The sequence below is a fragment of the Stigmatopora nigra genome, chromosome 8 (genome assembly GCF_051989575.1).
Source record: "Stigmatopora nigra isolate UIUO_SnigA chromosome 8, RoL_Snig_1.1, whole genome shotgun sequence".
NCBI lineage: Eukaryota > Metazoa > Chordata > Actinopteri > Syngnathiformes > Syngnathidae > Stigmatopora > Stigmatopora nigra.
The window spans coordinates 1,059,375-1,072,440 of record NC_135515.1 but is presented as its reverse complement, the minus strand read 5'-3'; the positions used below and the strand labels follow the sequence as shown (position 1 = coordinate 1,072,440).

At 32.7% G+C, this 13,066-nt stretch overlaps 1 protein-coding gene and 1 long non-coding RNA gene across 2 annotated transcripts; both read left to right on the top strand.

Moving 5' to 3' along the window:
• The first annotated feature begins 4,041 nt into the window (after window positions 1-4,041).
• rnf26 (ring finger protein 26) lies at window positions 4,042-6,703 on the top strand. Its single transcript, XM_077722581.1, has one exon. The coding sequence runs from the start codon at window positions 4,384-4,386 to the stop codon at window positions 5,599-5,601; it is 1,218 nt and encodes a 405-aa protein (XP_077578707.1). The 5' UTR covers window positions 4,042-4,383; the 3' UTR covers window positions 5,602-6,703.
• Window positions 6,704-6,727: 24 nt separating this feature from the next.
• LOC144200453 (uncharacterized) lies at window positions 6,728-11,412 on the top strand. Its single transcript, XR_013327111.1, has 3 exons — window positions 6,728-6,812; window positions 10,101-10,138; window positions 10,751-11,412. It is a non-coding gene; the product is annotated as an uncharacterized LOC144200453 (long non-coding RNA).
• Window positions 11,413-13,066: the final 1,654 nt, after the last annotated feature.

Genomic DNA, 13,066 nt, shown 5'->3' with positions numbered 1-13,066 from the left:
GAGTGGTACTGAAGACACACACACACACACACACACACACACACTTTGAGGGAGGGAAGATGCAGTGTAATTGAAAAGTGGTGATACAACAATAGCCAAATTAGTGATTTTTTACAGTGGACAAGAAAAGGGAGGAACTTCTTTAAAAGGGAAAGATCAGAACAGTTTGTATCAGTTTTGATGTCGAAATGTAAGGATAATTTGACAATATAAAGTGACCAGTATTGCAATAATAGTATTTGGTGACTGTAGTGCTAACAGTGCTGTCGTTAAGTGATGTAAAGTACCGAGTAGTGTGATGATAATAGTATTATATTTTGGATTTGATTAGATTGGATACATTTATTTAGTATGCATTCGGGAAATTTTATAGAATACAGACACAGGAAAATACATTTTAGACATAAATAGATAAGTAATAAAGAAGTTAATAAATAAATACAAACATAAATACAAACAATTATAAAGCATGTTGCTGAAATTATATATATATCCATATACACATACATATCCATATACACATACATATACATATACATATACATATACATATACATATACATATACATATACATATACATATACATATACATATACATATACATATACATATACATATACATATACATATACATATACATATACATATACATATACATATACATATACATATACATATACATATACATATACATATACATATACATATACATACATATACATACATATACATACATACATTTCACCTATATACTGTATTTATACCATGCAAGCACTTGTTAATTCTATTTATAGGGACATTAATCAGTGTCTTTTTGCTCCACAGTTGCTAAAATGGCTTTCCCTTTTGCATAGAATAAATATAAATAATTTACAGTGTTGACTAGATCAACCAGTTTGATTAACAGAGGCCGACTCCCTCCTTCCCCGGCACAGACTAGCAATCTTAATATGGTCAGAAGCCAGACAGCGGAGGAATTAGAAAAGGCTCGCCGTACAAACTATGTTCAAACACCTGCCAGAAAACATCATATCATTTACAGTACGCCGCCCGCATCTCTCTTTGGTTCTCTGGTGGTCTTTTGGCAAGTGAACATGGCTTTGGCTCACGTTCCTGGAATGTGGAAGCACTTTGCCAAACTGTAATAGAGCGCATAACACACCACTTGGTGAAATAGTACGAAAGACATTCCCAGACTGTCATTGCCTAATTCGTCCAATGGGTTACTTTATTTCTTTTAAAGTGTTTATTTTTGTTTAAATAGTTGTGACCCTACTTTGCTGTTTGTCATTTAGCGCGACTTTGTCTGGTCTACATTAATTGCGATAATCGAGGGATTACTGTAGTCAACATAAATAACGTAGTAGTCAACATAGATAAGTAGTTAACATTGAATAAGTTCGCCAAAGTGACTAAAGTGATGAGCACTAAGTCTTGATTAGGTTCTCCTGGGATCAGAAATCGAGTTGAGTATGAAACTTTCCTTGAGTCTGTTTGTCTTGGCTGTTATGGCCCTGTCGTAGGGCAGCATTTTGAAGTGCTGTACCCCCTTTTCTACGTACTTATTTTTACGTACAGGAACATGGCCCTTGATACCTTCCTTCACTTGTCTTTACATTTGAACGTGGGTGTGTTAGGCTTTCCCATGTGATTGATGATGACTTCACACGACAAGTGTTTACCTCACTAAGGGCTCGTGTTGTGCTCAAGGCCTAAACAGCCTCTCAAGGAAGGAAGGAAAGGAAGGAGAGGAAAAGAAGTCATTCTTTCCAAACCATTGAGGTCACCCCTTGTTTCTGGGAGTAGTCCATCCCTCATGAGAGACGCCTATTGTCCCTGCTTTTGTGCGGGTATAACCAGGGCCATGGCATCTCGTCATTGGTGTCTGCTGAGGGGGCTCCGAAGGGGAGAGTGGGAGAAGAATTTGAATTTTGCAAAAACGCCGTCTTGACAACCAGGAATGTGACAAAGAGGGACTTTGATAAGAGAGATGCCAACATGGCTTCACCACCGGGGGGATTGCATAAAGTGGGCAGGGTTGGATTTTACTATACTTTCCCTCTGACATCTTGTGAAAAAAATCTATGCTGTAATGTCTAGTATTCCGGGATTTAACCCTTTTACGTTGTTAGCATTTTATATCATTCAGTTTACAGTTTAAACCCACGTTTACCCTATCTGAGAAAAGTTGGGGGTTATTTTCGGAGATATTTATTTCCCCTGGCAAAGAATTTTAATTTAATGGCGATTGAAGGGATCCCTAAATAAAACATCCAGTATATCCGACACCTGTCGGTTGAATTATAATTCCAGAAAATGTAAGAACTGCAAATCTTTCATGGGATTAATGAAGAATAAATGAGGACTACTCACTCATTTACTGTCATTAGAGATTTTGGGATGGCGGGTCATTTACTTTGATGGTATTCTGTTAATACTTTGGATAATTAATGGTAATGTATCACAAATTTCCATTGGAATTGTCCTTTTAAATTAGATTAGAGCTTTATTTTATCCAGTATTCGAGACATTTCTTTAGTAGACAGACACACAAGACATTGTAGACCTAGTTAAAAAAATTGGAGCAACATACTGTTTACTTTAATGTTTTTACAACTTTCTTTGTCCTGTTAGCTTGGCTTCTTTCTAGTACTTCTTATACATAGTTTAGATTTTAGTATTTTGCTCATTTGTACGCAAGTTGTACATAAATTTGTACTTGAGAACATATTCCAAACCGTCTTTCATGTTAAAGGTTGAGGTCAAAGTAGTTTCTTGGAATTCATGGGTTGTGCGTACAGACAAAAGATGAAGAAAAGCAGGTCCTGTTTTTTAAAGGAGGGAAATGACCCATCAAGTGAGACCGTCAATCGCTGTTGACCTGTCAATCGTGGCTCTTTGAAGAAAAGCCCTGAAGGTCGTTAGTTGTTTTTGTTATAGTTTCACCCTGACATCCACCTTTTGGGGAGTGACCTTTTTTCCAGTCCTTGGATTCTTTCATTTACTTCATCGTAAATTACAGGATGCATTATCGCCAATCAGCCGGAAGTTTTGCTGCCCATAAACCATCAAGCCGCCACTTGACAGCATGTTTTTCTGGACTCAAATCAAGCTAAATCCCATCATCTTTCACCAGAGACCACGGCATGAGTGAAAGTGGGTACCATAAAAGACACTTTAGAAATCCCTGCAGGAACAGCTAAGTATTTGTAAGTGTTCATTTGGACAGGAGCAATTTGAACTTCACAAAACAAACACAGGAAGCTGATGGCCTGTCTGACTAATAGACCCAAAGGGAGGAGGGTCCACACCCATATAAGGAGTAAGAAGCTCTATGGCAAAGACAAAAGCAAAATGCCTTTTATAGGTACTTGCATCGCCCCTGTCTATCCCCGATGTGTGATTAGACACTTAAACAAACGCCATTCGTCATTTCTCCAAAGGCTTGGAACGGGATTTCCGAAGATCGCACCGGAAAAGAAAACAAAGGTGCGTCTAAATTGGGGAGGCTGAGGTAGATTCAAATGAGGAAGGAAATACCAATGACATAGTTGTGAAAATATTGGTGGAAATGGCCAATGAAGAACAACACCCAAATAATGCATCTGTATAACAAGTTGTGTGACCGGAACAGAATTAATGGTCCTTCCATTAATCAAGAAGCCCTCCAAGTCCTGAAGCATCAAAGCACCCCAAGCCATAAACTTATCACCACGTTTGAGGAAGCCAGATGTTACGAGAATCAACTTTAAACAACTACTTTTTCAGAGAAATTTTGTCATTGGACAAACAAGTTAATGGGATGTATACTTTCAAATTGCTGCTTTGCTTGGTTTTTAATTTCAGAAATGCAGTAAATTACCTATAGGCTTAAATTATATTTAACAGTTTGAAAATATGTGGGAGTCCTGTAAAAAAAATATTAAGCGAAATTTTAGACTAAGCCAATAGGACACTGTTTCAAGATGGCCGCGGGCTACTAACGCAGCCAACCCTGACTGTTCATATCTAGCGCTCTATTGCGCGATGTCTACGGACATCGTAATCAAAACAAACATGGCTCCGCAGCTCCAAGATGGAACGCGTGTTGAAACTCATAATAAGCGTTTCCTTGTCCAAATCGCCGATTCTTTTCAACACGTTCAAAGTCTCATTGAGGTAAATGTGTTAACTATTCGTCTCTGAGTAACAAATGTGAGTGGATCAATAGCGAAAATCGGGGGGAGTGTCCGAATCGTATTTGAACGCAAACATCCGGTTCATGTAGCAAGTTCCCTGCATTGAAATCGTTATTTTTTGACAGTCTAGTGCAAAAAATGGACTTTAACTGAGCCTAAAATCCAAGCATGGAATGTGTAGTGGCACACTGAAATCAACGTGTCATGGGACCAATAGACGTTGCTATTTCCACCATCGGGAAATGCCTCGATGGCATCTGCTTAATCCTGGACGTCAATTTCCTTCTCGTCCACACGTTAGTCTGCTCCTTTCTGGCCGTTTTCCACTTTCTAATCAACCTCCCCGGACTATTGATCTATTCCCTCTTGGAGCTGGGCAACTTGGCGGCCTTCTGCGTCCTCTCCACGGCGGAAGCCACATCCCACGGCGCCGCAACGGTGCTGGGCAACCTAGTGCTATCTCTGGAGGGGCTCCTGGAGAGCCTGAAGATGGTGGGCTACCTCCTCGCCCACGTTCTCCTCCGGGGCAAGGAACAGCTTTGTCGCGGCTTGCTACTTCTGATGGAGGCGTGCGGCATCGCACTCAGCCTCCTAGTCTACCTGGTCAACACGGTGGTCAACTATGCCTTCATCGCCGCCCTTAACCTTTACTGGGCAGCAGTTAGCGTGTGGCAGACGGTGTTGAGCCCGCTACAAATGGCGTCGGAGCTCACCCTGACCGGCGTCACCTTCCTCTACAGCTGCCTGATGGGGACCTCAGCCTTTCTATGGTCACCTTGCAAGATGGCCTTGGACTTCCTGGCCTCGCTAGCGCACATTTTCATCAGTGTCTTCATCCTCAACGCATACGGCTTGGTCCTGACAGTCGGAATCGCCCTGACAACCGCCGCCTACCTTAATCCAGTCGTCGCCCGGCGACTTGTAGCTCACGTCGACTCCTACCCGGCGGCGAGGAGGATTTCGGCGAGGCTCAGATCCATGCCGGATTTAATCGCCGGCGCCGCCAGATTCCTGCGACGGTGGTTGCTTGGACTTTATCATCTAGAGAGGAATACTTGGCGACCGTTGCTATCTCGACGCGGTGTTGCTTCAAACTTGAGGGAAAATAGAGGGGATGGCGAGGAAAACCAGCGAGGACCACCTGATGGGAGAGCCGGTGACCGGCCGCCGACGTCCAGCGCGGCCAGACCGTTGAAGGCGGACAATCTGCCAGCGGCGGAGAATTTGTGGACGCTTTTAAACGAGCAGGAACACCGAAAAATGTGCGTTATTTGTCACGATTGTGTGAAGACGGTGGTGTTGTTGCCATGCAGGCATTTGTGCTTGTGTCGAGGATGCGCCGATATTCTGCTGAGGCAACTCTTTTTCAACTGCCCGTTGTGTCGCCGCGCCATTTACGACACCATTGAGGTGTACTTGTGAGGCTGTGACATCACTTGGATTTTGATTGACAGAGAAAGGATTTTTTTGTGAGGACTTGGACTTTGATTGACGGCAAAGTTGTTGTTTTTTTCATTTACAAATGGACGTTCAGATGGATTTTGACGGAGAGGCGTCCGAGTTAGTGACGTCATGATATGACAGGATTATTTTTTTGAAGTATTCGTCAAGTATGGTGGTAAATGTCGAATAAAGTGTTTTTTGACTTGAATAGAAATTCTGTGATTTGGCGTTTTTTTTTTTTTTGTTATGTTTTAAGTTATTTTTGATTGGTTGGAAAGTAGGGTCATGGGAATTGATCAAATGTGGGAATGGATGGGAAAATATTGTTTTTTTTTTTATGTTGAATTGTTGGGAATTTGAAAGAAAATTTAAGCCATTTTGCGCGTTTCTTCTTTTTTTTACGGATGAGTTAACACAAAAATAGATGACTATTTTCAGTGTTTAATACACACTCCAATATGATTGCGATTAACCATTATGAATATGTATTTACATTGCATGAATGTGAGAAGTTAAAAGCGCGACTGCTAATTTTGTTTTGAATATCAATGTGAACCTTTAGAGAACTTTTTCGAGCCTTTAAAAATCTTCATGGATTTCAACCACTGTGAACAGTTTACCTTCATTTTTTTAAACAAAAAAATAATAATCCCAATGTCTTTTTTTTCCTCCAAAAATGCCTCATTTGTTGTGGTTATAATATTATTGTACATGATTTTTTTCAAGTGTTTTGTGTTGACTTCGTTTACAATTTATTTGAGCATATTTTGCGCTATTATTTGTATGTACTATGACCTCAAATTAGCCATCTTAACTTCAATACTTTTTCCATTTTATGTCTTTCCTGCTTCATGGTTGACATTTAAAAATATGATATTAGGTTAGTCACGCTTCTCAGGTATTTTTAAAATGCCGTTAAAGTCTAACATTCTCATAAAATTCCACGATAGAACAAATAAATGTGTTTTCATACTGATTTGCACACTTGAATGTAACCTAAATCCGATGCTCAAATATACTCATTTTGCAGAATCCAAGATGGAAAAACTGGCAATAAAATAAAATAATAATCATTTTGTGATTTTTCTCTTTTTTTTGTCTTTCTAGTTGTGTTCAGGATGCAAATATTTGGACCCTGGACTGATTGATTCCTCCCACGCTGCAATTTGAATCTGCTTGACTGACACTGAGTGAGTACACACACACACACACGGATATCTCAAATTGTTGCTTATTAGTACAGTGTTCCCTCGCTTATCGCGGTTAATGGGGACCGGGTTAGGGTTTCCGCAAAGTAGGGGTGCCCCTTCAAAAATGCTTAAAGAAACGTGTAATACGTGCACAAAAGCACCACCAAGCCAAAACATAGTAGTCCATAGTAGTACTGAAGGTTAAAAATATACATATGACTTTGTAACTGCTAACTTTTGCATGATTGAAACAAATACCGTTTTTAGAGGACAAAGTACTATAGAAAAGAGTAGTCCACACTGTAAAAAGTTGGTAAAAAAATCTATTTAGTGCCCACCATAGAAGCATTTACAACTATAGTAAGTAACTTTAAACTATTGGGAAGGTTAAATATATATATATAGCTTGTGTAACTGTTAACTTTTGCATTACTGAAACAAATAGTTTTTAGAGGGCAAAGTACTATAGAAAAGAGTAGTCCACGCTGTAAAAAGTTGGTAAAAAAATCTATTTAGTGCCCACTATAGAAGCATTTACAACTATAGTAAGTAACTAAACTATTGGGAAGGTTAAAAAAATATATATATAACTTTGTAACTGTTAACTTTTGCATTACTGAAACAAACAGTTTTTAGAGGGCAAAGTACTATAGAAAAGAGTAGTCCACGCTGTAAAAAGTTGGTAAAAAAAATCTATTTAGTGCCCACCATAGAAGCATTTACAACTATAGTAAGTAACTTTAAACTATTGGGAAGGTTAAATATATATATATATATATATATATATATATATATATATATATATATATATATATATATATATATATATATATATATATATATATATATATATATATATATATATATATATATATATATATATATATATATATATATATATATATATATATATATATATATATATATATATATATATATATATATATATATATATATATATATATATATATATATATATATATATATATATATATATATATATATATATATATATATATATATATATATATATATATATATATATATATATATATATATATATATATATATATATATATATATATATATATATATATATATATATATATATATATATATATATATATATATATATATATATATATATATATATATATATATATATATATATATATATATATATATATATATATATATATATATATATATATATATATATATATATATATATATATATATATATATATATATATATATATATATATATATATATATATATATATATATATATATATATATATATATATATATATATATATATATATATATATATATATATATATATATATATATATATATATATATATATATATATATATATATATATATATATATATATATATATATATATATATATATATATATATATATATATATATATATATATATATATATATATATATATATATATATATATATATATATATATATATATATATATATATATATATATATATATATATATATATATATATATATATATATATATATATATATATATATATATATATATATATATATATATATATATATATATATATATATATATATATATATATATATATATATATATATATATATATATATATATATATATATATATATATATATATATATATATATATATATATATATATATATATATATATATATATATATATATATATATATATATATATATATATATATATATATATATATATATATATATATATATATATATATATATATATATATATATATATATATATATATATATATATATATATATATATAGATATATATATATAGATATATATATATAGATATATATATATAGATATATATATATAGATATATATATAGATATATATATATATATATATATATATATATATAGATATATATATAGATATATAGATAGATATATATATATATATATATAGATATATATATATATATATATATATATATATATATATATATATATATATATATATATATATATAGATATATATAGATATATATATATATATATATATATATATATATAGATATATATATAGATATATATATAGATATATAGATAGATAGATAGATAGATAGATAGATAGATAGATATATATATAGATAGATAGATAGATAGATAGATAGATAGATAGATAGATAGATAGATAGATAGATAGATAGATAGATAGATAGATAGATAGATAGATAGATAGATAGATAGATAGATAGATAGATAGATAGATAGATAGATAGATAGATAGATAGATAGATAGATAGATAGATAGATAGATAGATAGATAGATAGATAGATAGATAGATAGATAGATAGATAGATAGATAGATAGATAGATAGATAGATAGATAGATAGATAGATAGATAGATAGATAGATAGATAGATAGATAGATAGATAGATAGATAGATAGATAGATAGATAGATATATATATATAGCTTGTGTAACTGTTAACTTTTGCATTACTGAAACAAATAGTTTTTAGAGGGCAAAGTACTATAGAAAAGAGTAGTCCACGCTGTAAAAAGTTGGTAAAAATAATCTATTTAGTGCCCACCATAGAAGCATTTACAAATATAGTAAGTAACTTTAAACTATTGGGAAGATTAAAATATATATATAGCTTGTGTAACTTAACTTTTACATTACTGAAACAAATAGTTTTTAGAGGGCAAAGTACTATAGAAAAGAGTAGTCCACACTGTAAAAAGTTGGTAAAAAAAATCTATTTAGTGCCCACCATAGAAGCATTTACAACTATAGTAAGTAACTTGAAACTATTGGGAAGGTTAAAAATATATATATATATAACTTTGTAACTGTTAACTTTTACATGATTGAAACAAATACTGTTTTTAGAGGGCAAAGTACTATAGAAAAGAGTAGTCCACACTGTAAAAAGTTTGTAAAAAAAATCTATAGCAACTAACTTATCTTTGGCAACAAAACATTTGTAACCTAGTCAAAATCATTTTCAGTAAAATGTTTGGATCTAAATAATAGAATCGTCTACAAGAGTGTAATGGTTAAACGGCTAAAAAAAAAGACACCAGCAAAAGGCGTAAAGGAGACATGTTTATTATTTAAACTATCACTTAAATAAAAAAAGTGCATAGAAAATAAACATGATTAGAAACTTTTCTTTTTACACATTATGTACAACTTTGTTTCCTCATTATTACATTCAACCGAGTATAATTTTGTGTTTTTTTTCTTTCTTTTTCAAGGTGGTTTTCCTTCATTGCTGGGAGAGAACACTGTTAAGGTGAGGATGATGATGATGGTGGTGTGATGATGATGATGGTGGTGATATGAATAGACAAAAAATAATTCGTCAAAAACGCAGTAACAAATCCTTAATGTATGTCAAATCAAATAAATAAATTAAATGTTCAGTATGACGACTTCATAAAAAGTAACAGTAACATTTTGTTGGGATGACATTTTTTAAAAAATAATCACAAATTCAACTTTGAAATGATTAACCACGTCAAGTAAAAGTTCCATTTGGAACACACAATGCGGGGTAATCCAAAAAAATAGAAAATTACAAGTACATGAATACAATTACACGAAAACTGCTCCCTTGTGGGAAAATAAAATTAAAAATAAAATACCTGCAACAGACTGAGCAAGCAAAAACTTGTACTGGATATATTATACGGGAAAAAAAAAGATGCACGTTAGTTTCATTTGATAGTACTGTAACACAAAAACCATTATAGAGTACACGGAAACATTGCTAGTATAAATTGGCTGTTTTTTTGCTACTGTAACTAAGTTTGTATGTCCATTCCATATATTGTATAGATACTAACGTACAAGACTATGCGTGTGTCTGTTTAATATTGTGGTGTTATTTATACTATAATTACAGGCGGAGGAGAAGGCGGAGCCACTGCTGGGGTCTCCACCTCCGAGAGAGAAAATGAAGTCCGACGAGCCTTTTTTCGCTCACAGATTGAGATTTTGCGAGACAGAGCCCTTGAGGCCGGCGCGTGGATCGGCGCCGACGCTCGCCCGGAGAAGCCGCGCCCCCTTGTCGGCACGGCGGCGGAAAAACAAAGCCGCGCTGGCCGGTCGGCGAACGTGGAGGAAAGAATTTACATTCATTGTAGCAGCGCAACCCAATGGGACCCCCGGCGTGCCAGCGGGGAGGCCTTTGTACGCCCACTTAGCTTTGGTGCCCGTTGACAGTCAAGTGCACTTGGTAAGAGCCTCACGGGGACGGGGCGTTGTGGGGTGGAGAGATTGGACAGCTTCAGAGTCACTGCCTTGGTGTTAACGTACGCGGTTGATAGATAAAATAATCCTAAAAACAAGTTTGCATTGACCATGTTAGCGCCACACTGAAAAGAGGATCTCCCATTGTATATGTATATTTATATATGTATGTGTATGTATACATGTATGCATACATGTGTGTGCATGCATGTATGTCTGTATTTCTGTCTGTCTCTGTATGTATGTGTGTATGTATGTATACACATGGATATATATACATGCATGTATGAATGTATACATACATGTATGTATGTATACATACATACATGTATGTACGTATATATATATATACATGTAGACCTACATACATGTATGTATACATACATACATAAATGTATGTATACATACATACATAAATGTATGTATGTATACATACATAAATGTATGTATGTATACATACATGTATGTATGTATACATACATGTATGTATGTATACATACATGTATGTATGTATGTATACATACATGTATGTATGTATACATACATGTATGTATGTATACATACATAAATGTATGTATGTATACATACATGTATGTATGTATACATACATGTATGTATGTATACATACATACATGTATGTATGTATACATGTATGTATGTATGTATATATACATACATGTATGTATGTACGTATGTATACATACATACATGTATGTATGTATACATACATGTATGTATGTACGTATGTATACATACATACATGTATGTATGTATACATACATACATGTATGTATGTATACATACATACATGTATGTATGTATATATACATACATGTATGTACGTATGTATACATACATACATGTATGTATGTATACATACATACATGTATGTATGTATACATACATACATGTATGTATACGTACATACATGTATGTATACATACATACATACATGTATGTATGTATGTATGTATGTATGTACACATACATGCATGTATGTATGTACACATACATACATGTATATATACATACATGTATGTATGTATACATACATACATACATACATGTATGTATGTATGTACACATTCATGCATGTATGTATGTACACATACATACATGTATATATACATACATACATGTATGTATGTATACATACATACATGTATGTATGTAAACATACATACATACATGTATGTATGTATACATACATACATGTATGTATGTATGTATACATACATGTATGTACGTATACATACATGTATGTATGTATACATACATACATGTATGTATGTATACATACATACATGTATGTATGTATGTATACATACATACATACATACATACATGTATGTATGTATACATACATACATGTATGTATGTATACAAACATACATGTATGTATACATACATGTATGTATGTATACATACATACATGTATGTATGTATACATACATACATACATACATGTATGTATGTATACATACATACATGTATGTATGTATACATACATACATACATGTATGTATGTATACATACATGTATGTATACATACATGTATGTATGTATACATGTATGTATACATACATACATGTATGTATACATACATACATGTATGTATACATACATGTATGTATGTATACATACATGTATGTATGTATACATACATGTATGTATGTATACATACATGTATGTATGTATACATACATGTATGTATGTATACATACATGTATGTATGTATACATACATGTATGTATGTATACATACATGTATGTATGTATACATACATGTATGTATGTATACATACATGTATGTATGTATACATACATGTATGTATGTATACATACATGTATGTATACATACATACATGTATGTATACATACATGTATGTATACATACATACATGTATGTATACATACATACATGTATGTATACATACATACATGTATGTATACATACATGTATGTATACA